General features: G+C 39.7%; 1 protein-coding gene across 7 annotated transcripts in view; it reads right to left on the reverse strand.

Annotated features, from left to right (window-relative positions):
• elmo1 (engulfment and cell motility 1 (ced-12 homolog, C. elegans)) overlaps positions 1-27041 on the reverse strand; it is an 88297-nt gene that overhangs the window by 42417 nt on the left and 18839 nt on the right. For 2 of the 7 annotated variants that reach the window (XM_067502899.1, XM_067502878.1), the window contains exons 2-14: positions 15619-15773; positions 11478-11518; positions 11209-11281; positions 11057-11107; positions 10758-10927; positions 7616-7651; positions 5548-5647; positions 5053-5204; positions 4619-4697; positions 3498-3539; positions 3112-3162; positions 2517-2639; positions 986-1114 (exon numbers count right to left, since the gene is read on the reverse strand). In XM_067502899.1, coding sequence (XP_067359000.1) covers positions 986-1114; positions 2517-2639; positions 3112-3162; positions 3498-3539; positions 4619-4697; positions 5053-5204; positions 5548-5647; positions 7616-7651; positions 10758-10927; positions 11057-11107; positions 11209-11281; positions 11478-11518; positions 15619-15696 — 1125 coding nt within the window. In that variant the 5' untranslated portion in view covers positions 15697-15773. Of the gene's footprint in view, positions 1-985; positions 1115-2516; positions 2640-3111; positions 3163-3497; positions 3540-4618; positions 4698-5052; positions 5205-5547; positions 5648-7615; positions 7652-10757; positions 10928-11056; positions 11108-11208; positions 11282-11477; positions 11519-15618; positions 15774-24647; positions 24757-24822; positions 25030-27041 lie in introns of those variants that run through there. The other 5 variants (XM_067502870.1, XM_067502888.1, XM_067502908.1 and 2 more) reach the window with 5 other exon arrangements.

Below are 27041 nucleotides of genomic sequence, written 5' to 3' on the forward strand. Positions count from 1 at the left end.
AAAAGTGTGGATAAACATGCAAAAATATTTTTCTTAGCTCATCTTGAGTTCAAAAGGTGAAACAGGATGTGGAAGGGAAGAGCGACAGGAAAAGGATGAAGGAAGGGAGAGGAAGAAAGAGGAATGAGGACTCTGAGATCTGGCTCATCAGTTTTGTTGTTCAGCCTGACAGGAAGCAGATGTGTAGGTTTTTAAACAGGAATAGACACTCAGGGATGTGCATATCTGTAAAATATACTCCCATATGGTCCTGTAAAAAATATTTCTAGAATATGTGACAATCCCTGCAAAAAAAAGTTATCTCTGTAGTAAGATATGGTCTAAATAAGGATTGTAAATGTGTCTATAGTGTGTTTTTGTGTGTATGTCTGTGCAAGCTGTCTAGCATGGAAGGCAAACTGAGGATTTTAGGGTGGGTTTTTGTCCACATTAGTGAAGACAAGGGAGTCCAATTGAGCTTATCTTTACTGCACACACTGCAGAGGGAGTGTGGCGCTCTGACACAGCTCTGGGCTTACACCAAGCCGCCAAGTTCTTTTGACATAGTTAGACCCACAACCCACCAAGCCACAGACATACAGTCACACTCGCAGTGCAAAAACATGCACGCTTAAAGAAGCTTGGAGAGTGAGAGTAATAGTAGTAAACAAAAAACATTTTAAGAAGAATGTGAGAAATAGAAGAATAAAAAGCCTGAGGAAGAAATTTAGTTTAATAAGATGGACAAAAGAACACTATGGTCAATGCAGTGAGAAAACACATTTTAAAAATCCATACAGTATCTCCTGGCATATCTAATACAATAGATATACACCCGCTATGATCTGCAGGTTCTGAAGTGAAGGACCATTATGTCTAACTAATAGCAGTCCTCTGTTTTTCTTTCTCATGTCAGTCTCAAGTCGTATGTGTGATTTTTACTAGTAATTTGAAGCACAGAACAAGCGGGTTTATGAGGCCCTTGAAAACACATAGTACAACTTACAATAAAGCCAAGCTTCTTGTAGTCACGGGTGTACATGGACTTGCGCTTCTCGATGCTGCCACTGTTGTTGGGATCACAATCTGCATCAAAGGCAATTCTCCGCAGCTCAAAGATTATGTCCCTCTGAGCCTGCACATGCAGAGAAGAATATTAAAGTATCTTCCATTCACCATTTTATAACTTAGGAATACTTTCAGTCTCATTTCCACTGTCTGGGGTCTTGCAATGCCCGAGGCAAACTGGCCAACAGCCATTTCTCTCCACTGTTTTTATTCCTTGGCTAAACCTACAATAGCTGTTTTTTGAAATTTGGCCGGATAAGGTCCAAACTACCCACAAGCTGTTGAATAAAAGATTAATGATTATTTACTACTGGCAGCTGTAGCATGCATGGCTGTGCTGGTGAGGGATCCCTCCATGATTGTGCTTCTCTTTTTATTCCTGAAAAAAAGCTTTTCTTGGGAATGCTTACTTTGGACACATTGCGGCATTTGAGGTTGTTTATACAATATAGGCTGTAATAGTTTGGTTTTTAAGTCAATCCCATTTTTCTGCTCAATATGCATCAAAATCGGCAACAACAAAGTTGTATTAGAAACTTACCTATCTGTTTTGGTCTTTTTATAGGTTGCGTTGACAATAACAGCAATATAAAATGGCTTATTTTCTTTTGTTGTTCACATCATATTTCTTTCTTTTAGTGTACAATCTATTTATTAATTGGATTGTTTAAAGCATAGTGGTGGAGTGGTTAGTGCTGCAGGCTCCTACCTAGAAGGTCCCTGGTTCAAAACCCTGACCGGCCTTATGCATGTATGCATGTTCTCATTGTGCTGGCGTGGGTTTCCTCCCACAGTCCAATAACGTGAATGTTAGGTTAATTAGTGAATCTGATTTAACTGTAGGTGTGTGAATGCTTGTCTGTCTGTGTATGTCTCTCTGTGTTGGCTCTGAGATGGACTGGTGACCTGTCCAGGGTGTACCCCGCCTCTCATCAAAGAACACCTGGGATAGGCTCCAGCTACCCACGACCCTGAATAGGATTAGCAGTTACAGATAATGGATGGGTGGTTTAAGTTCTCACTCGAGAAATGTCTGTAATAAAGTCCATACTGATACAAATGAAATAGGAGTATACAGTATTCTGTATTATGTAATCCTTATGTGTTAAAATTTAATTCTTGTTGCCCATTTGAAATATCTAAAAGATAGAAAATGAGAAAACTAATTTAACTAAAGATGTTCTGTTGTTCTTCTGACGCTACATGTTAAATATGTTTTATTGGTAAAAGGCACACATTGCAATAACAGATTGTCTAATTAATTGTGATCCAAAACAGACATATCACAGCCAACCAACTCAGGCTGAAAAGAGCTGAAGATCATTTTCCCACACGCCTTCACAACTCACTCTAAAGAAAAACTACTTTTCCTACGTTTTGACTGTAATATTAAGATGCAATGTTTTTCCTTCCAGCATCATCCTCTTTATCCATCTCTTTAATGTGCTTTGCACAGTCACAATCCCCACCTGGTCCTGGGGATCCATCTTGGTCATCATGCGGTCCTCAAGCAGATTGAAAGTGAGCACCTGCAGCACATACAGCTGGTGGGCCATTTCATCGTTGATGGCTGTGGGGCTCCGGATCACGTTCTACACGATATGAAGGTCAATCAGCGGAGGAATAGAAAAGAGAGTTGGAGGGGAGGGAAGGAGAAGTGTGAGAGGTGTTAGATGTGCAAGGAAAAGGGAAGGAGAGAGGAGATTTTTTGGGGTCAGGTGAGACATAGATTTTACAAGAAAACGGCAAGATAGCAAAGGAGTATAAGAGGATTTGGGTGAATGATGAGGATTAGAAAGCAGCACTCCGATGGGGAACAGGAGAGGGAGAAATTAAATTTAACACAAGGGACAGGATGAAAAAAAGAGACAAGGAACAGGTGTGAGAAAATTACTATAGTAGATAATAACTAGAGAGGTGAGACAGGGGCAGATGCAGCAGGTGTCAGCTTCCTGTCTGATATCATGGTGTAGAGGTACAGACCCGAAAAAATAGAAAAAGAGACAGAGAGAAATACAGAGGGATACAACAGAGGCATAAAGAGAAGGATGTGGCTCGACTTACACTGAGAATGATGGAGCGCAGCTGTTTCTGGGCAAGAATATGGGCCATCTCCTATAGAGGGAGAAAGAAAACGAGGAAGAAACAGAGAGACAGAATTCAGGAAGAACAAGGAGAAAGTAAGAAAAAAACACGAGAAACAACATATTAACAAAAACTTACTTTTTTGGATGGGGGTGGTTCTTTATGGTAAAATAATAAATGCATGTGGGTAAAAAAAAAACAAAAAAAACTGCCATGGCACTCTGCAAAGTATGCAGTGACAGGCTGTAATAAAATTTGAAAGCCATCCCAGCAAAGAACTTAATCTTGAAAAGGGATACTAAATGCACTTACTAATGTCTTCTACAGTGCAAACTACAAAGTGTGCTAATCAAGGGTGCACTTACTGTCAGGGGACAATTTAAGATGTCCACAATGTGCTCATCAAACTACCATATCGTGTGCAGTGAGGAAACAAAGTCAGAGACAAAGAGACAGAGAGGGTGAGTGAGTGAAGGTGAAAAATAAAAATAAGCGTTTGAGAGGACATAAAAAAAAAAAAATCATTTTCTGTCAGTGGTGCTGCTGGTGAGGGGGAAAGGCAACAGAGTCAGCATAATGGTGAGAGAACGAGGGATCATAATAATAGTTTAAGTGGTGGATCACCCCTCCACGCACACACACACACGCTATCATCTGATCTTTAAGACACACACACACACAAAAAAACCAAAACATGCACGCTATCATATAATCTTTAAGACACACACACACACACGCACACAGACACACACACATCTCTAAAGCATTTGTAATTAAAGAATCAGCCAATAATGGCATTTTATAAAACTGCAGAAATAAAATGGGGGGCTGCTATAAATTGTCATTACAGCACATGTCTGTGCCTGAGCAAGAAAAGACAATAGCTTAGCACCGTAAACGACCCCTCAAAACTGCTACCAACAAATCACGTGAATCTTGACTGAAGCAGACTCGTCATATCATTCAACTTGCTAATTTAGCCTCAGTAAAAGAAGCACTGTGACCTCTGAGTCTGCTTGAATGTGTATGGTGTAGTGCCATGAAGCATGTCTTCAACTTTATATGCTGCATGGGAGAAAAGCTGTGGGTTAGCATTGTTCATTATTAATGTCAAAGCACATCGCTCGACCCCGTGCTGCTGACACAGAGGATCATGTGACTATAGGGCAAAACGTGACAGGTTAAAAGAGCTAGACAGAGAGGGAGATGAGTGGAGAAAGTAGATGGTTGAGCAGAAACGTCATCTCTGCAGAGAGGAATGGAAAAACACACAAGTAGGGTGTTTAAATGATAATATAAATTTAATGTAGCAACACACTGAATGTATGTTATACACACACACACAGATAATTCTTACACACCAAAATACACAAACACATTGGGTAGTACAAAAACTGCTTTAACTGCATTTTTCCATGTTAAACTCATTGCTTCATGAATATGTGTGAGTATATTGAGCAGCTGTGTGTGTTCACTGCAGCCTCACCTGTCTCTTCTCCTCGGGGGCTTTGAGGAAGAGAGCATTGATAACGGCAATAGTGTAGGTCTGAATGTCTTGATCATTCCTGGAATCAGAAAATAGCCCAAACAAGAATATTACACTTTGCAATAGAGACTTTATTAGCATAGATTTAGATGCAATTATCACCATGTACGAAGTCTTGTTTTTTTTTTTTTTAAATTAATGTTCACACCCACAGGGTCAGTGGTTCGATCCCCGGCCCCGGCTATATGTCAAAGTGTCTCTGGCAAGACACTAAACCCTAAGAGCCCATTACCTCCCCCCCCAGCTGTGCAGTGCCGGTCAAAGCCTGGTAGAAACTGAACTCACGGGGTAAGCCGAAAGGACAAAAAAAATAAATAAATAAAAAAATAATAAAAAAAATGCTCACATATAAAATCTACTGAGTGATCACTAACCCTTGGAGATGTGGAATAAGCTGTCCAATGGTGATCTCTTGCGCCACCTTGTGGTACAGATCTTGACTGTTGAGCACCATGGACTCCAGAATGGCCAGGGACCGCTGCAACACGGCTGTGTCCATGGCTGATTTATTCACATAACTGGCAATCTGCAAAAAAGACAGAGCAGGAGAGGTGAAGGAATGTCCAGAGAACACAAAATAATTTATCAGCTGTAGTACTTCAGCAAAATATTCAGAGAATTATTGATTGATTAGTGTTACATTAGGTATAAATGAAGGTAATAAACATATCATTTTCTTAATATATTGCAAAATTCTCTATTGTCTTATGGAAACTTTGATGTCAAACAATTACATATTTACACCTCTTATAACATAACATGACCATAAATACTAAGCTTCCAAGTGTTTAAAACGTTTCTAGCCGAACAGTATGAAAGCGGAAGTTCTATCTTCTAGCCCAGTTTAATGTGTCATTTTCTTGGCTGACCTTCTTGATGAAAGCCACAGAGAAAGTGTCCCAGGAGACAATGCCATGGTCCATCAGCTCCACAAAGGCGGTCAGAGTGAAGGACAACAGGTCGCCAAAACTACAAGACAGCACACATACACACAGATACACACAACCATAGGAAACTTCTCTCTCGCAGATGGCTTGGAGCAGGGTATAGGTGCAAAGCCCAGGTGGCTTGGAACATAATGCGGGATGAGCATTCAGCAGAGACAGAGAAAGAGGTGGTGGAAAGAAGGAAAAGGGACAGAAGAACCTAAGATCAATGTCGCAACCACATTTGGTGAAGACAGGAAAACCAAAGACAGGGCGAGAGGAAGAAATTGGAAAGATTTGCAATGCAGTGCAGACAGACTGGCCTTCAAGAAACAGCAGGGGCCATCAGAAAACCAGCAGGAGCAGGGCAGCGCAGCACGGCGTTCAATCAGGACCAGAAAGCTACATTATTGAGTGAAGTCATGCAGTTACACAAATATCAGGAGTAATAAATCACTCTGCAAGAGTCACAGTAGGCCAAAGCAGGGAACACATTAAACAGCTGTTACACCCAAGACATACATCCCTCAGCCACAACATTAAACCCACCCGGTGGTTTTAATGTTGTTTTGGACAAGGGTCAGCATGAACACTCTGATCAGTCTGTGGCGACACAGAATGCATTGTGTGTTGTGACACATATTAATGATGGTCAGTTTTAAATTTTCCCAATGCTGATCCCTCTCCACAACAACATTAAAGTTTCCAGTGAGATTTTGTGTTATGGCTGAATGATGTGTTAGAGCTAAATTTGAGAGGTTTAGAAATCATAATTACATCTAAGAACGTTTTCATCAGAAAATCCCATTAAATAAATTTTTTATGGTGTTTAAAACTGCACAGTGTCAATATTGTACTGTATTATAACTCATGAATATAATGACCTCTACTGTTAAAAACTCGAACTGCAAATCTGTAATGCACTGAGTCACTGTTTAAGAATTGGAAGTTACCAACAAAAAATGCAATCACAAACTAAACTATTAATGAGAAAAGCTCATCAATGTTATCCAGATGGCTTTTACCACTTAATAGCACATTTGTAAAAATTGTAAGGAAGCCAAAACACCTGTTTGAATTTGATTGAGGTTCACCTTCTATCAAAGTGAGCAAGGAAAAACCTCAACTTTAAATTGTGGAGCCTATCAAAGATTAATTTCTGTCACTGGATGGGACAGACAATAAAGTTAATCTTAACCTAAGAGACTGAGGCTACAGTATATACATTATATACGCCTTCAGAATACAAATTTTGCTACATGGATGGTGAATCAAGAGAGAACCATGGGTCAGTGTTGCTGCATGGTAAGTCATTAGTGAAAGATAAAATGGACAGTGACCCACAGCTAGAGTAAGAAGAGGCTTTTGCAGATAGTACTGGGCATTCAGATGACATACTCTGGTTATCTACTTGATACTTGAGAGAATAGTGCGAATAGAGTTTCTAAATGGCAAATCGGAGATAAAGAAAGCTTGTTGATGGATGGATGATATTCAGAGTGTGACAGAGGCTATCAGCTAACAATGCCGAAGAGAAAGTGAATTTTTTAGCTAATGAAGTGACTCACAGTGAGCCCAAACAATATCCCCTCAACCTGATCAGCACTATTTTGGAAAGAACACCAAGATTTATTCTAGTTGCACTCGAAGCACAGACACAAGTAAGTGTACACAAGTTTAATTGTAAAACAAATGCAATTAATTTTTTTCTTCATTTTATTATTTTAGTAGGTTGTTACAAAAAAAATCTTGGTCTTCTTTCAATCTGTGTAGAAGAATCATTGTGTAGAAGAACTGACATTGTTTTATTTGTTGCCCAAAACCACATGCAAAAGAGTGACATTTGATTTAAAAGGGAAGGCTGTAAATTGCTGTGTTAACCATATATGATTTCCCATAAGGCACTGGGGCCAAAGTCTTAATCATGCAGACTCAGGCCAGAAAGTTAGGAGTAGCACAGAGCCAATGACATTACCCCGTCGGGGGGAGATGGGGGAGAAGGGGGGCTTACCAGGGCTTCATAATCTTCTGTAGTTTCTGATAGCGCCTGCAAAAATTTGAGAAACTTTGGCATCACAGGTGGAAAACAAACAACCAAACCTTTACGTCTTGACCAGCACAGAGCAGGGAAAAGCACACATCACAAGTTGGACTAAAGTGGTGACCAGACTCCCTAGCCTGTCCAATCCATTTCTTAGTATATATATTCAGATACAAGGGAATTCAGAGTAAGAAAAAAATATTTTGTTCAATGTTAACATTTATGACTTAGTAAGCCTTAGCAGTGAAAGCACGCCAAGCAGAAACTATCAAAGCAGTTTGGTGCAAACCTTACTTTCTCACAGCAAGCTCAGGTCAAAGCAACAATGCACAGAAATCAAGTTTAAACACTTCAAATGTGTGTGTTTTTTTTAAAAAAAAAGAAAGAAAACAAAACAAAATCCACTACTTTGCTTCCTAGCAAATACAGTGACATCATATTCAACATCCTAATACCTCCTCTAATAAGATTCTTGAAAATTACTTAAGTTCATCACTAGTGGTCAAGTAAAAAAAAAAAAAAAAAATGTTGTTAGGGTAAAATCCTTTTGGTTTCTTAAAGAGCACCTCTTATAAAGTGGATTGAAGTTGCACTGTACATTTTGAAAAGCTACTGTGTTTCTGTGCATAAGGGGGCAGCAATGGCTCAGTTGGTAGAGTGGCCGCCCACCAACCTCTTCCCGACCACATGTCGAACTGTCCCTGGGCAAGATATTGAACCCTCAACAGCCCATCCCCAGCTGCGCAGTATTAAGGTCTTAAGCCATGTAGAAATTGGTTAAGGTTGGGTCAAGGAGGGCAACCGGCATAAAAACAGTGTCAAATCAACATGCGGACTAATGATCCCCTGTGGCAACCCTGAACTTATGGGATAAGCTGAAAGGACAAAAAATAAAATAAAAACCTGTGTTAAGTGCATAAAGAAAGAGTTGTTCTGTGTTTTTGTCAGTAGAGGGAGACATCTGCCTTAACTCGTGGAGCTTGTGTGGGGAGACAGCAGCAGCAGCTGGCCGACTGATTTCCAAATGAATACAGTCTCTGGCAGTAGCATTAGATCACAGCACTAGATCACAGCACTGCCTGAGAGACTCTAGCACTGAAGCTTTTGAATAATTACAGTCCACCAACTTGGATGGCAGGCTCACTAATGAGCGTGTGTGTTTGTGTGCGTGTCAGATAGTGATACCTCTCTGTGTGTCTGTTTCATAAGCTCCTACTGTTGAGATGAAAATGCAGCTGAACCAACTGCTCGCTCTCTCTCTAACAAACACATTTTTAAACTCTTCAGTCCTGAATACCTGATCTGATGGTAATTTACATAAAACATACTTAATGAAAGAGCCAGGAGCAGAGTGGAGTCAACATCAGTGCAGCTGTGACGGCCCGCTCCAGTAAGATCAAAAAGGGTCAAATATTTGCTAATTAGAACATTATATGCAAAAGCAGAGGAGAATGGGCTTCAACCATTTAAGTAAAAATAGTAAAGTCAGTGTAATGCTACAGGCGCCGCAGAATCATTAAGTGGTTCCTGCAGAGGAGACATTAAATATCTGACCAGAATTTGACCCATGTACGTACAAATGAAGAGGAATTTCAGAAGTTATTGTTAAATTTAGAAATTCAACACTATGAAAACAAATGCACTTAGTAGAGGTCTCTTCTAAGAGCCACAAAAAACAGATTAAGTGCTTATTAGTGTGTGGTTGTGTTTTTACTTTGCATAGGAAGAGGTCGTTTGACCCTGTGTGAGTGTTTGTTTACTGCGGGAGTGTCTTTGGAGTAAACTATTTATGCAATTACACAACTATTTGATCCATTTTTTCTCACAATGGGTAAAATATATGAAAAACAAGAAGAAAAAAAAAAAAGAGTGTCCCGCACAGCTGGCTGCTGCTGCCCTCCCTGCCAATTTGCAGGGAATGTGTGTGTCCTACTGTAACCCTCCTCTGGGTTTTCAGTCGGGCTGGCCAGCACCTTGCAAACACAGTATGTCTCTCCCTCTCACTCACACACACACACACACACACACACACACACACACACACACACACACACACACACACACACACACACACACACACACACACACACACACACACACACACACACACACACACACACACACACACACACACACACACACGGCATCACAGCTGAGAAATTCCACCTCAGCGAAAAATGTTCTTACTTTAACCTCTAAAGAGTCTCCAGGGCCCTTCACCCCCAACGTGAACACAAACTGTAATTTTTTCGGATGTGCTGAACACAGAAGGCAGAGCACAGTCTCAGTTGTATGTAACAGCACTACGGTGGTCAACAAAAAAACAGGAGCCCCTGGGTATGTAGTCCACACATAATAAAATGTAGTTCTTTTCAGCAGAATCACATCTGAATGACACCTTCAGGGTAGGTCAGGGGATTACAGCGTAGCAAACGGTGTCCACCATAACGTCTCAAAAATGCTCCAAAAATTACCTGCAAATCTATCTAGTGTTGAAGTGGTGCCATAAAATCATGTATGCTGAATTATGTATCAGTTTCCACACCAAAGGTATAAAAAGTACACTGGGCCACTTGTGACACTTGATGCAAAAAAGTATAAATCCAGCTGTATGACATATTTTAGCGAGTCAGCTGCTTTGAATTTCAGAAGTCAGAATGCACAGTGCAGCTCCAAAGACCTCTTTGATTGTCAGTGATCACAGATGTGTGAGCCGAATATGTTTTAGTAAGTAGAATATGAATAAGTCTGATTACGTAAAAACCCAAGTAATGTTAAGCACGTTAACTCCTAAGTTAACATGGTTGCTGTATAAAATAGTCCCATGTAATGATATCGCTGCTAGTTAAATATTTAAAATATAAAAGCATATCATCGTTTTGTCTTCAAAATTACAATAAAGAACATTTTAAGTGAATCAGGCTCCTGGGCCAGTGTCAAATATAAATAAATCACACATGTATGTGCTAAATCTTACACAATGCCACTCGAAATCGATACTCATCCAATCTATTTCTGTTTTCTATCACATTCATGACACAGAGGAATGACAAAACAGCAGAAACTAAGCAACTACAAAACAGCAAAAGCAATAAACAGATAATTGACTTACTCAGTCCCACTCTCCACCATTTGAGTCAGCAAGGAGATCCCGTCCAAGTTGATGAACTCCTGGGCAAAGGTGATGTCCCGGGAGGCATTGGCCAGGTCCTTCAGGGCCTCCAGCTTGGCATCCATGCTGGATGACTGGATCCGCTCATGAAGCTGGACTGCTGTCTGGTACTGGAGGGGGAGAAGAAGAAGAAAAAGCAAAAGCAAAAAATCACATATGTATCCAGGTATTATATGCATAAAACATGTTTTAGGTAGTGAAAGTATTTTTGTGAGCACTTGAAAAAAGAAACATCTTACAGGAGAGGTGGTCAAGCGTAGAATCGAGCCGTTCTTTATGTCATTGCGATTCTGTGAACAGATACCAAGAGGAAAAACAGAACTCAGTGTGCACTGGAAGCACATTTGTACCTTCACTACTGCTGCCTGGAGTTAATAACAGATAACCAAACCTTTTCTGTAATGTAGAAATTTGTTGCATCAGCAATCTGCAAAGCAAAGTTTTCATGGTTCCCCAAGGACCACCTAAAAGCCATTGGATGGAGAAAAGACACTGCAGTTTTTAAAAGTGGAAACACCTTATGTAAAATACAGCTAATAGTATTCAATTATGGAGATTTTGCAGGAGAAAATTAATTGCCACAGAATTTATTTGTGTGTGTACACACACACACACACACACACACACACACACACACAGAGAAAGTAAATGCAAACTTACCCCTCACACACTTCTTTAATGATGGCTGAGAGAGGCTTTTTCTGTGTGGAAAGATAGAAGTTCATTTAGTCCATAGTCCAAACTTGAGTTCCTAAAACAACATTCAGCTCCGAGTGGGCTGCAATTATTTTATATTATAACACTGGCACAATGAGAGGCTGTTTGTCAAGAGTGTGTGTTTATCTAACTGCCCAACTGCTGACCATGTGTGTTGGACCAGTTCACTCAGTCTTACTGTATGGGAAACTGCTTCCTTAAATAAAGAAACTAGCTCAGCCTTTTACTGTATTTAACTAAAGCTCCTTATTTATGGAAAATTGTTAAAACTATTTTTAAACTTTTCTAATGAAAGGGGCTTATGTGAATTTTTGAAGCCAAATTCAGCCTTCGGGGATTCTTCAAACTTAATCATTTAAAAACTGCAGTATAACTAGATCTGAAAACAATACTTCCACTGGTGCTGCTCCATCCATCAGGCCCGATTACATTTCAAGCAAACTCTCAACCACCAGTCAATGTTTAGAGCCAATAGTGTGTCATAAGGATGGTTTAGAGTTGCTTATCTACTGTGCCAAGCTAAATCTTTTCAAAGCACACAGGCTTGAGCATGTACCAAAAAAAATTAAATAGCCTGTATAGGTTTAACAATGTGATTTTCTCTAAGTTGCACACAGCAATTCATTGAGTGTCTACACACACTATACTGAGAGTTGTGGATGATGTGACTGTACTCTGTTTTTCCAGGGTTTACCTTGAGCACTGTGACACTGTGGCTGCTACGAAGAGCACATGTTGTAGTGATAAAGATTTGGGGGGAAAAAAGAAAGTGGGCTTTTGAACAAACGTATGGGGACAGAGGACAAAACGTAACAAATGAGCAAAATGAGTGACGCACAGGAAGAGAGAGAGGCACAGTAGATGATAGTAGTATGCTGAAGAAAAAAAATTGAGAGGAAAATTGATAGCTAGTGAAACGCATGTGAACAACTGAGGTGACAAATATAGGAGTGCGTGTGCAACATGTCAGTCAGTATTAATTTCATATCTGCTTGCTTGGCCCTGCTGTCATCCTCAGGCTTTCTGGGATGTACAGGATGCTGCGAGACTACAGTAAACACACAAACATTGCAAAATTACCTCCACTACAACAGGGTACTGCTAGGTTTTAAAAAGCCAATATAGGACTTTTTAAAGTTAGTATTATATTCAATCATCAAAGGAATTTGCAGTATCTTAAAAGACACTAAGCCAATTGTGCTTTGCTTGGAGCTTTTGTCGTGGATGATTAAAGCTTTACCACATTTAGATATGTGGATATGCAAATGATATAAACCTTTAGTATTATCTATTTGTAACTTGTGTAACTTAAATTTTGCTCGGAATAAATGTAGCTCCAGTCATTCCAGCTGTGCCCAGTCATATTATGTAGTAGCAGTAAATGACTACATTAATATCTCGTCTCCAACCTCTGCACACATTAGTGCCTTCTCCAACATTCAATTATCTTATTCAATTTCTCTTTTTTATTTACTTTTCTTTTGAGATTGACACTTAATAATACAAATGTTACAGTAATGTCAAGATTAACTGTATGCTTGCCTGAAGCTTGATGCACCATATTTGCACCATACCATCTACTTATCACCTACTCCATCCCATTTCATTGTCTGAACTGTTTCATACAGCTGTATTCTGTATCCCTGTAAAATTGAGGTGTTATTTTTTTGGCATACGCTTATTAAAAACGTCCTTTTCCTTTACATTGCTTTCCAGTTTGAATAAAACTTCTTCAACACCTACAAACAGTCTCATCCCACCAAAAAATCCACCACCTTACCCTCCCCATTTCTCTACTGCATTTCTAACAAACAATAACAATAAAAAGCTTATTATGCTGAACTTGTACCAATTCCTCAGCGTTCCAATACAAATGTTGGACTTTTATGTCTCTGGGGCATGGAGAATATTTGCAGAGATTCAGAAATCACAGTGTGTCTAGAGAAACACAGGACCATAGAAATGCAAAAACACACCCATACAGAGGCAGATGCACCTACTCACATACTACAGACAACAAATAACACTGCAGAAGAGCACACACAAACACCAACACAAATTAAATGCATCTTTATACAAATGGTTACAAATATATGCACACATAGCCTTCAGCACATTAACACACACACACACACACACACACACACACACACACACACACACGCATGAATAGTAACAAGTATGCGTGTTGCCACACAAACACTCCCACACACAGTTTCATTTATGCAGAGTTGGACTGTTGTAAACAAACTAAAACACATGTGAGCACGCACACACACACACACACACAAACAAACACACACACAGACGCACAAAGACTTTCTGGGCCTCAAGACAGTGCAAGCAACTGAAGCCCACTCCCCATTGCATGACTCAGAGAGCCATATGCTGCTGCAGGGCCTATTGTACAGGGGAGATGCAACGGGGGGAGGAGGGAGAGGGGTTGATTGTGGAGGACAAGAGAGGGGGAGGCACAGCACAAATTTCAGTTACAACAAAAGGCAGGGAGGAGGAGTGAGAGGGGGAACGAACAAGAGCAAAAGCAAAGGACAAGAAGGAGGAGGCAACAGGAGAAACAAGAGAAAGATGACAGGGAGAGATAAGAGAATTAGAGAAAAGCGGAGGAAGGGGAGGAGGAGAAGTGGCTTAAAGAAGTAAAGACGAAAGAAAGACCAAAAAGGAGCAACAGACATTTTATAATTCAGGCTACAAGAGCACTGCTGATAAGGGGTCATTAAATTCAAAAACTACATCCCTAAATCTACACTTAAGTGCTTAAAGCACCTTGTGGCAAACCCAGAAGCACATGTACTCCATAGTTCAATGTTTCATTCAGTGGTTCATCCATTCATGATAGGCAATCGTAGCTCCAGTTGCCACGGTGACTCATAGCTTGTACAATCATTAGCCCATCTGTGAGTCACACACAAACACAAACACATTGACACACACCCCAAGAACAGGACACTTTACACACATTGTGTGCAATTAGAAAACGTGACAGTGATCATGTCATCCCCCTACACAGGATAGTCATTGTTTGGGCTAATTATTTTGTTAACATGTTACTGTTAAACCGTGATGATCCCGTACATACAGTATGGCCTTTAACTGATTCATATTTGAGCCATGTGTTGTTGTCACGCATCTGCTTTCAGGCCATAATAACAATACAAATGGCATCAATTTCAATGTCACACTAGTATTGTTGAAAATCGTATTACATTTAAGCTGTTAGATCACGAATTACAGCAATCACGTCAAGTATTTTACTGGAATTTCTTTGTTACCACTCGGTTAGTCGTGTGGATCTACAAAACCACAGTCAACTCACAGTCACTGAGCGTTGTGAGAGTGATGTTTCCTCTCCCTCACAATCAATCTTTGGCTGAGCAGGAAAAGTTCGACTGCACAGAGGAAATTGACAAGTCAACCCGCCAAAGGTTTAGATCAGCCGTTACAGACTTCATGTCAATTTGACACAGCTGGTACTGTACAATATACTACCTGTGTCACTTTTTTAATCAGTCCAAGTGACAAAAGCAACAGTCAGAGTGAGAAGCATGGTTCCAGTTATTGCAACCCAACACAGGCAGTCATGACTGATCCATGACATTTTTTTATGTGTCAAATATATGGTATTTTACACATTAATTACAGAGATACCCAAACCCTGTGTGGATGCTTATGACTCTTTAATTAAGGAGCTTCCTTCAGGTGAATCAGTATAATTTTTGGGGACACTACATACAGTATATGAAACATACACCTACCAAATTCGAGCAACTTCACAACTGAGTTGTGCAGTGAGACTAAACAATAGGGAATAACATGGGGAGAACTATTCAACACAAAGGTGACCTTAACATGAGATCTAAATGTCGCAACGCTGCAAAAATATTTACACAAAGACTTACTGTGCAAAACTGTGTTCACAAACAAAATGTTACTTATTAATGGTCTTTTAAGTTGCAATGTCACATACACAAAATATGAACTGTGTTCTGTGATCGAAGTTCTGTTCTCCGTGGGTTTAATGGGCAGCAGTGGGTCAGCCTTCTATTTTGCCTCGTAGGACACCTACCTGGTCTATCTCCATAAGCTTGGGGAATGCCCCCGGCCACTCAATGGCCACCTTGACGATGTCTGCCGGTGGCGGCATGGCTGCCAGGGGATGTTTGGTGTGGGTCTTGCTGCCTCACACCTCTGTCACTACTAATGGGGAAAGTTCATCCAAACCTGCAGGAGAGAGAAAAGAAGAGGATGGAATATAAAGGAAGACAACAGCGAAAGATGCGAAAAAACAGAAGGAGAAAAACAGAAAAAATTGGGGCACATTAGTCAAGAACTAGGTTTAGTTATTTTTAGTTTAGATGATGTCTGCTTGAATTTGATTCCTCTAAATTCAAAAAATATTACATATGACTAAGGAGAAAAGGTCAACAGGGACAGTGCTAAAAAAAAGATGTCTAAAACAGAAGTACACTGCACTTTGGGGCAACTCATAAGCAACAGATAGCTTTCCAGCTCCAAAAGAAACTACTGAGCAACTAAGACCAATAACAATTTCCTATGTAGAGGAAATGAGTCAATTGACCCATTTTCACCAGGGTACTGTATTTATACCAGCACACATATTATAGAGACATTGCTTCTTAATATTATCATAACCTAAAACCTTTTAGGGCAGGTAGGCTGACTGCACATCATGAGGGTCTATCATCAGTGCTAATATAAAAACCACATTAGAGCTGCATTATAGCTCTAAGTTAACACCACAGCTAACCACAAAACCTATGCCCTTCATACACGAAGTAGCCCTAACTCCTAACATCAACATGCACAAACTAAAACAGATAAACAGATTTATTTTAATTTTAACTCTGAGATCACTTTTTCCTGCAGTAGTCTAATTTAATTTTCAGTAGTTGATACACGTACCATTAGGATGTGCCAGTAGGGAAGATGCACTTTAAGCCTGAATTCAAGTTTAACTGCTAATGAGGTCACAGAGGGTAAGTGAAGTGAAAAGTTAAAATGTTTTCAAAGCTCTACTGTGTTTTATTGGGACGTGGCCTCACTTCACTCATTTGATCACCGAAGAAAAAGGCACCAGAGTAACATCTTCCTACAACCTCCACTTTGTCGCAGATCAGCAGTTCATTTTGTACCATTTCAAAGTAATAAAAACGCAGGATTTCCAGCAGTTTCAGAAATCAAGAAGCACTCACTCCCACTGGGGTGCAAGCAGTATATGTACTCTAGAAGAGTTTGGCCACCATAGCTAGTCAGCAAGCAGGATTTAACAGCAGCAGCTTTAGTAAGCACGAAAACAACTGATGGACAAATTTTACACGTAAAGATGAGTTTTTCTATCAGGGGGTGAACTAAAATGCAAGGGAAAACATTTGCATAATAATCATATTCTACTTGCTATTCAAGACACAGTTGAAATAAACAAGTTAAATTAAAAAAAGAAATGCACACCAACACTCACTCCTATTTCATGCAAACACACAGACATAAACATTGAGGCTGTAATTCAGAGTGGCTTCCCCCTGGCTTATGTCCCCGAGAGGGCACAAGAAAAAGAATGATTTGTGACAGAGGAACAGACAGCCAGATTGACCTGAAACCCTATGTCTTTCTAAGATAAGCCAGTTGGAGGTCTCTTGATGGAAAACAGGCAAATCACAGTCACTCTGAATCACACAGGGGGAGCTGGGTAAAGTCACTTCTGTGTGCTTGCAGGAGGTCTAATGGAACCCACCACTGCACAGTTATCAAGTGGAAAATGTAGCATAGATATTCCCAAAATTGACTAAGGAAGCAATCAATAATGTACCTTCCTAGCCTGGATAATCCTAGTTCCTGGTAGAGAAGCCTCTTTACATATTTCATCTTGTTCCATAATACATAAACACTGGTTCAGACCAATTCCTGGGAGAAAACTATTGAGCAGAAAAGCGTGAGTCTTAATATATACACTGCGCGTGTGCATGAAAACAGAATAGTGACTGATGAAATGTGTGTGCACAAAATTGTTATCATGTGAATTTCTGCAGTGTGCTACTATACAATGCACAAGGTGCTGTGCAAGCCTTCTATGCATGAGCATGTAATAATTTAAAGATTGTATACATAATGAGACTGGCCCGGTGTGTGTGTGTGTGTGTGTGTGTGTGTGTGTGTGTGTGTGTGTGTGTGTGTGTGTGTGTGTGTGTGTGTGTGTGAGTCACCCCATAATAATCCACAGTCGTTTTTCAATGGCCCGTTGCTAAGGCAACCACTGCATCATTAGCTTGAGATGTGGATGCATTTTTCTTTTTAAAACCACGTCATACTCAAGTGATGTTTGTCACAACTCCACACAAATGACCAACTCCACCCCTCTGCTTTGTATTAGAACATTTATATATGAGCAACTGTGAGGATGAGGAATAGAGTTGGTCTGTAAAGTGCATTATATACGTTTGGAGACACTTCATCTTAAAGTGATGTTTAGGGTGTGCAGCAATGTGTCACTACATTCCCCCCCTAACTGCCTCTCCCCTCTTTATGCAGAGACAATAATGGTTCTGGTCCCCTTTTTTGGAAAAAGCCAGGTGGTGATTGGGAAGTGGAATCAAACACTGGGACCAATATATTTAAACCTTTGGATAAGCATGACCATAACCATGCATACATTTAACTGGCTAATTGCTTAAACAAACATTTCAGATTCAGAAACACCACCCTGCTTATGCCACAGTAGAACTAAAAAAAATGCTCTCACAAAGACAAGCCCTACAATACAAGTATGTATATAATTGAATGTATTTCATTCAGTCCTAGTGTAATGACAGCAGCATGTTAGTCATCTATGGACAAATTATCGTCACTCTCAAAACCAACTAAAGACAGAAAGGCAGTAAATTTACATTTACATTTTGTCATTTAGCAGACGCTTTTATCCAAAGCGACTTACAAGTGAGGTACAAGGCAAGCAAAAATCTAAGTCAAGGAGAAAACATCAAAGCAAAGTGTTCACAGTTCACAAGATGCAAGTGAGAGAAAGAGCAGAAAGGATTTTTTTTAAAGAGATTTAAGTGCATAGGAAGATGCGGAAGAGTTCTGTTTTCAGCAGTTCTTTAAATATTGGGAGAGAGTCAGCTGAGCGTGCAGAGTTTGGTAGCTCGTTCCACCATTGTAGGATCCTTCCGCTGAAAAGTTTTGCTTGGTGTCTTCTGTGCGGTGCTGGGACCACCAGACGTAGTTCGTTAGCAGATCGCAGTGGGAGGGAAGGATTGTAGGCTTTAATGAGTGAGTTGCGGTAAGCGGGAGCTGTCGAGTTAACCACCCTGTGAGCAAGAGACAGGGCTTTGAACCTGATGCGAGCAGCTACAGGAAACCAGTGTAGACATCTAAAAAGTGGTGTGACATGGGTCTTTTTTGGCTGATTAAATGAATGCTATCTAGCTGCCACGCTTTGGACACACATACAAGATTTTTAGCCACGATGCTAGGGATTTTAGTGTTCATCTGTCCATCTATCACTATAGATCGAGACTTCATCACCTCAAATGACAACTAACAACAAATTGTCAAGAGAGATTTCTTTAGCTCAACTCTGAGATTCGCAGACATTCATTGGCTCGCCAGGACAAATTGTACCTGCTAAACACATAATATCACCAGCAGCCTCAGCTGCACCTTATGCTTTGTGTTTGGAGCCTACTGGTACATGTTAGCATATTAACATGTTCAACTAAATTCAACTTGACAAGGAAGATGGAAAATGGAATGGAAAATGAAAAGACAAAAAAAAAAGTCAAAAGGTAACACCTAAATTGTTGTAAACTACAGTCACAGCACAAACAGACCTACACAGACAGACAACCATTTAGAGTCACCAGCTAACCAAACATGCATGTCTTTGAATTGTCGGAGGAAACCAGAGTAGCTGGAGAAAACATACACAAGCACGGGCAGAACATGCAAACTGCACACAAAAAGGCCACAACTGGGGGGTTGTAAGATGAAAACATTGAAAAGTAAATTTTCCAAATGTGAAATTTTCTGCAGAATATAGTATACGTTATATAGTTTAAGCCATCCTTATCCAAAATGTTGCTTTGTGTTGAATGTAAATTTTCTGCAGTTGTGGCCCTTCCATAGACTGAACAGGCTCCATATTTTTCCTCTGTGGTGAGAGATTATTACAAACATATCGAGTGGCCGCCTTTCCGTTTTACTTCCAAATAATGTGGTTTAGTAACTGCTCATTTTCTTATCCAGCCCAACTCTGCTGTTGCCATATTCTCATATCTCAGTTACTTTAGCAAGCAGAGTACAATACTCTAACACACAAATGGCCAAAGTATCAAAAACAAGACTCAATCTGTAAGAAATGTTTATGTGTGAAGTGAAAATCCAAGTCTTGTAAATAAGGATTTAATTTGGTTTTCCAGTGAGAACATATGTGTGTGTATTTGTACCTTTACTGTGTTCTCAAAGCAATTTGTCTTTATTTTCTGAGAACTAAAGATGACTCAGAGATGGATGGCCTTGAGGTTTATTGACTAGAGACACACACACCAGGACGCACACCCACCTCATTGCTGACAGCCACAGTAAATCCCTTGAAAATGAGCTCAAATGTAATTGAGACACACAGCTACGGTCGAGCACTCATTTGGTCAACATGTTTTTCCTGCAATCGACAGACTGCTCCAGGAAACAACTGCTGATGTTTTAAAACTAGGATTTTCTGAGGTGTTTGTGTTTGTTGCCATATATTCTCTGCCCCAAATCTCTCTGACTTCAAATATTTGACACACATCAATAATCCTTCCACAGTTTACATTTAGCTAATGTACTGTATGCAATGACATGCTGCCAAAACCATCAAACCACCAGTTTAACTTGGCTCTAGCCCACCAAGGTATTATAATATGTGTTTGTGTGTGTGTGTGTGTGTGTGTGTGTGTGTGTGTGTGTGTGTGTGTGTGTGTGTGTGTGTGTGTGTGTGTGTGTGTGTGTGTGTGTGTGTGTGTGTGTCAGTCTGCCTTTCCATACCCAGAGAGGCATGTGCCGCTGGGCTACAGTGGCCATAATTCCTCTGGATTTGCTCCAAAATGGGTAGAAAAAACCTAAATCTCATGTTGCCCTTAGACACGGGTGATCTGATCCGCAGCCAGAGGTCGAAATTAAAGAACAAAACCCATCAATAAAGAGGGGAGAGAGGGTAAAAGGAGCGGAAACAGAAATGTGAGAGAAGTCCTGTGATTTGTTGGGCAGCAGAAGAGTGCTGGGTTTCACCTCAATAATTCATGATGTGTAATGTGAGGCCAACATCATCTGCAGAAGCAGGAGGTAGGGAGAAAAGAAAAAAAAAGGGGAAGAAATGAAGGTGTGAAAGAGGGAGAAGAGGGGAATAAGAAACAGAGATAAAAGGAAGAGATACAAAAAAAAGTTGAGTCATGTCCTGAAGTAAAGGTGTGACCAAATATGCAACTAGATTTATTAAAATGCAAGATAGCCAGAGAGAAGAAAGGAAAAGCAAACGTGACAAATGAAGAAAGTAAGAGAATGAATGAAGAGTTTCACCTTTGAGAAAAGTGGAAAAGAAATAGGTTTGATTAGATCAGTGTTGGCGTCATTCATATGTTACAACAAAACAAAACAGCTTGTAACATTGGCCTTGTTTCGTTTACAGCTCTGCTAAAGAATCAATCTGAACTGCTTTCTAATGGCATGGAACCACTTTCAGAAATGTCTTATTAAAATATCACCGCATAGAGTGTTAACAGATTTGAAGAAGTCTATTTAAAGCGTTTTGAAATGCATTGAAGTAGGTTAAATTAGAAAAGGGCAAACTGGAAAGACAAACAGAGTGAGATTTGGGGCAAGAGTATAAAGGGGAACATGCACATCTTCTCCTGCCAACTCCTCCTGGGACATTTTAGTACAAACCCAAATACTGTGAGAGAACATGAGGCAGCAGTTTTTGCAAACATTGACAGTGTGACTAACCAGCTCTGAACCCTTATGAACTTCTGAATAATAAGAACAAAAAGGCTTTTGTTAACACATTTACTGTCTTTTTTTTTTTTTTTTTTTTTTTTACTGCCAGGGTTCAAATTTTAGGTTCAGACTATGACCTCAGGCTTTGCAGTTAACTGACACTTAGCCCGAAGCAGTCTGAGCACCAAACTAAAAACTACACTTGAGATCTTGTGATCTCCCATGAGCTATTACTCTGTAATATAATATACAGCCAGCTCTTAAAGGATTGGAAGAATAAGGCCAAAAGGCAGATATGAGATCAAAGTTCAGACATTCAGACTTTATTGCCATTAACACCTCCACATATTAAGCAATGAAGAACATAACGCATTTTGCAGCAAATGATCCAAATTTTTTATGATCCCAGAAGGCGACTCTATACTATATTAAACAGTGAGAGCTCAAGGGAGGTCACATGGTTTTAAGAATAGTTTTAATATGAAACAGTAGTTTTCCAATAATTGTGTCGTCTAGGTCTACTTTTGAAAGGGACTATTTATCAGTTTCTGTCAGTATTTGTGATCAGAAGAAGAATTTATCAGCTTCTTTAAAAAAAATAGGACAAATAGCTGCTGTCAATCTATTTTTTAACTACTTTCTCATTTAAAACCACAAATTTTGTAGTGAATTTTGTCCCCTTTCATTCATCTCAAGAATTTACTCTTCCTCTTAAATGCACTGATGGTAGGTCAAACAGACAATATTCATGCAGAATACATCTCATCTCAACCTCCCACAACCAATCACTGACCAATCTTAATACGTGGTCTCATGAAGCTAAAGTTGAGCCACTTTTGAGACACCCTGACTCACCCATCAAATCCAAATTCAAGCTGTAATTATCATCGCTTTGGAAAAAAACAAAAAACAATCAACAGTAACTGCATTTAATCAAATATAGGAAACAAAGCAAGCTACTAATAAATGGCCCTGCTTAACTACTTTTACCCACATATGGTTACCCTGTCAATCAAAATTGTTTTTCATGGACTGTAGAAATGAATCCTCTTATATTTCCACATTTGGCTGTTCGAGCTCAGGTGTGCTTACAATGTGTATGCACCATCCAGTGTCACAAGTCATGTATTTTATATGCAGACATCTTTGTCTCTGCCTGTGGGCGGGTGTGCGTCTCTGCGGTAACCATCTCTGCTGGGTGGATTTCAAATAGAACCCTTCTAGCTGGTCATTTGATGCTTGTAGAAAGGGTCCGCCTTGCCACAGGGGCCTATGTGTGTGTGAGAGTGTGTTTCTACAAAAATAGCCCCTTCCTTCATCTAATAACTGAGACAAAAGGCAATTTGACATGGTGCAAAGGGCCGGGTGTTACTGTTGCTCCAAGCATGATGCTGTTAAACTCCTACAAACAATAGCTACAGGATGGTCATGTTATACCCCTGAGGAGAGTAGTGTGTACGGCACATCCAAAAAGCATTTAAAGTATTCACAAGGTTTTAAAACTTCTTTCTCATTGTCATTATGGGATATTGCTTGTAGAATTCTGAGGAAAATATTTGAATTTCATTGCTTTTGGAATAAGGCTGTAACACAACAAAATGTGGAAAAAGTTAAGTGCTGTGAAAACTTTCTCCATGTACTGCATGTCTGAAACGTACACACTCTCACACCTTCTCTCAAGTTTTAACACCTTTAAACCTTTGTCACACCATATATAATTTTTCTCCCTCGTCGATTGTAACTGAATTTGAAATATTAGCTATAGAGGAAACATTCTAAATAGGAAAAACATGACAGAAAAAGTGCAGTGAAACTAAGAATTAAACTCACAGAAATAGCTGCTGGGTTTAAGACAAAGAGCTGACAAAACAGTTACAAATAACGGAAGAGGACAAAAGGAACAGGGGTCAGGGTTTAGAAATACGGCTTCTTAATTCAACCAGAGGAGGAAGTGTCATCATCTACAGTAAAAGACTCAACAAGCAGGGATGTATATCAACAAGGTAAAGGACAGCTGAGTGCATAAATTAGCATGCAGTTATTTTGACTTTAATACACTCATTGGTGCTGCAAAGTTACTGCATTATCAAAAGTAACAAAATAGTCAAGGAATGTATAAAATTGTTATAGCAAAAAAAGGAAAAATATTAGGGCAAAAGTTTGCATCCCATTGATAAATAATACAAAATTAGTCCAAATTTCTGATTAAGGAACAATAGCTGAATATGCATAAAATATTACACTGATGAAAATAATTCTTTAACTCTCATTTCAAAATAAAAAAAAAAACACTGACTGTCAATAATCTCAACAGACTGGTGTCAGTGTGCAGCTATTGTCAGTCCTGTGGTTCTCACGAGGCCTCTGTGTGTCACAAACCCACCCTGGTTCTCACTACAATACTGCAACCAGGATATCCTGTCAAATTCTGGTACCAGCAGTTTGTAACAGCTTTCTGCAGCCGCCAACTGAGCTCCTGCAGTGGTGTGAGCGCACTAAGGGGACACTGTCAATTTTTGCATTCACACAAGCATATACAACTGAATCCGCTGTACATGTGTCCTCATATCTCAGTCTGCACACCCAGGACAATGAGAAAAGCATGGAGTTGCAGTGTATAGCTGAACAAGGTACAGGTGCAGCTTAAACAAGGGAGTGAGTTGCAAGCGAAGCAAGCCAGCAATTTGAGTGAGTCAGAAACAATTACTAGGTATCTGGATGGCATTCTGCAAATCGAGATAATCAAACACTGGAATGGTTAGACAAGTAAACAAAAAAGGAGATACTTACCAGAAGAAAAAAAAGACAAAATTAGGCCTGCAGGCTCAGAACTAATCCATAATGTGTTTTGTGAAGGAAACTTAATTATGCAAAGTAATTACTTTGCAGTGCAGCAGATTTATTAGCTGTGTAACAATGCTCTTATTTTATCCAAAATCATAAACTACAGAAACTACATTTTCATCCACCCCAAACCATAAGGCCTCAATGCTCAACTGTGTTAAAAACACATCCGTTCTTTGACATTACCATTCTTCTCTCCTCACATGGGGTAAAGCCTCACTCAGCTCCCTCTCAGATTAGCCAGGAAGTAAGTACAGAACTTACCAAGACATGTACTACTCCAGTCTGCAAACATCTAAACACAATGTTCGTGCCCACCGCTGACACACTGGAGAGGAAAGAAGGCAGGAGAGCTCACTGAGCCACACCCTGAGGCCTACTGCATCCTGTGTAGCACGTAGAAAGAGTACAAAAACACTATGAAGACGTGAAGACTCACCCGGAAAACTTGACACCCAACGGGATTTGTGTTTTGGTCCAAATCAACGTGCTTCTTGTGCAAAAAATTGCAGAATAAAGACAGAGAAAGCCTATTTAGTCTAAGTGTCTGCCTGCAAGGAAACTGCCTTCAGCATCATAAGCCATAGGCAGACTTCATAACAGTTTGTGCACAGCTTCGCCTCAGGCAAAAGAGCGACCAAGAGAGCAGAGAGAGACAGAAAGAGGAAGTAGGCGTTTGTCAAGAGAAGAGGAAACAGGTCTGTAAGAAGAAAAAAAAAAAGGCGGCAAGATTCAAAGCCACAGTGTCAGCAGCCAAAGAGAGGGTACTCAGGTCTAAAGTGATTACAGGTAAAGAAATTAAAAACATAAATCCAAATGGTCACTGTAATTCAAAAAACACACTCAATTGAGCTGCCTAGATAATTTAAGGGAAAGGTCATAAATATCTCAGTGTTGGCCGGAAAATTACAAGTTGCTCCAGTAAGATACTGCATGTCTACATGAAAGTCCAGCACATGACCAATCATAAAACACAAATCTGTCATTTTTCAACTTTAAATTTTATGATCTTCAGGAAAAACCTGGAGTATCAGATTCCTCCTGTTTCCAAACTACATGCACTTGTTAAAGCAGAAAGTTAAGCCAGTGAGACATGCAGCATACTGAATTGAGCAAGCCACCAAAAGTAAATACTGTACACGCATCAAGATTCAATGATTTAACACTACTGTTTAAAGAGACAAAAAAATGGTGATTACCACCACCACAGCTCACACTTTCATTTCCACGTCTAGCTATGACACAACAGAATCAGAGCAGTGTCCAACAACTACTGACAAAGTGAGTTGGATGGTTTACACGGTTACAAAAGTGTCTTGACCTAAGAGGCTGCATTACCAAGTTAAACATTTCCTGTTTAAGCAGAGAACGGACATCTTAATTTCAGACTGAGAGGTCAGACCATCTGTACAGCAGTCACACACACACACACAAAAAAAGGTTGTTTTGGCTACACCCAGGCTGAGGTTTGTATGAGTGTGATGAACATCCAGGACTTTTAGATTTGGCTCAAACTCCTACAGTCTCAGGAGGAAAGGTATCTAAGCAGCAAAACATTTAAACACAGCAACACCAGCAAAAACAAAACAAGATTAGAAACACATCACATCCTATTGACTTCTGTCTTGTGCCAAGCTGGTAACTTCACGTGGTTAGTCATTTTTGTGAACCCAAACCTAAATGACGTGGAGACCTAGGGAAGTGAAAACATTTGGAGGACCTCTGTCACTAATGACTATTGACTCAAAATATATCAGAAAAACACAGAAGGTGAACGGTGCTGAGCCTTTAACATGGGGACTCAGGTCTATGTGAAAGCTTTAATAATCTATCCAAACTCAGTTTCCCTGTGAATCCCCAGACTCTCTTTCAGCCTGACTGACCCATTGGGGATGCTGCACCATGTCTGTCAAACTTTCAAAATTCCCCCAAGCGAAGGCCTTTCTGCACTCATTACCACCAGCTGCACTGGTGGAAACATCAATATTTGGAATTTACTGAGCATACAGATGTGCAGTAGAAAAGTCAGTTATGTTGTGTTAGATATTCTGAGGTGGTTTCAAGTAAATCTTTGTTAGTATTGTTATCAATAATGAGCTGTTGCTCTGTGTTAACAGCCTATGTGATGAGTGAGTTATACTGAAGATACTTAGAAGTGGTTTGTAATCATGACCTGCTGCTATGTTGATGAGTTTCTCATTTTTTAGTCTTATAAACTCCATCAGCAGCACAAAAATTCAGATTAAAAAAAAAAAAATCTTTGTTGATCCAAGAATAGCAGATTGTTCAGATTGTTGTTTCTGTAAGACATTTCCCTGCTGTTTGTTGTTCCAATCAGGAGCTATTCAGGCTTAGTATGCAAGGCAGGTTGTGTTGAGGCAATGTTTGAAAGAAGAAATGCAGACACAATTGCTGTTAGCAAACATAAACTATTACATCTTTTAAAAAGCAGAGTACTTATCGGCAAAACAGGGAATCTCGCACACGTGTTTAGCAGTGATTTGATGGCAACTGTTTTATTTACCAAGCATACGTATATTAAAGTTAAAACAGGAATAAATAAATAAATAAAAATAATATTTATTCTCGCCATTCTCACAAACTACAATTTAATAATGACGGTTTCAACAATGAGACAAATTCATATCATTCCTCATT

This window comes from Channa argus, chromosome 1, assembly GCF_033026475.1.
Source record: "Channa argus isolate prfri chromosome 1, Channa argus male v1.0, whole genome shotgun sequence".
NCBI lineage: Eukaryota > Metazoa > Chordata > Actinopteri > Anabantiformes > Channidae > Channa > Channa argus.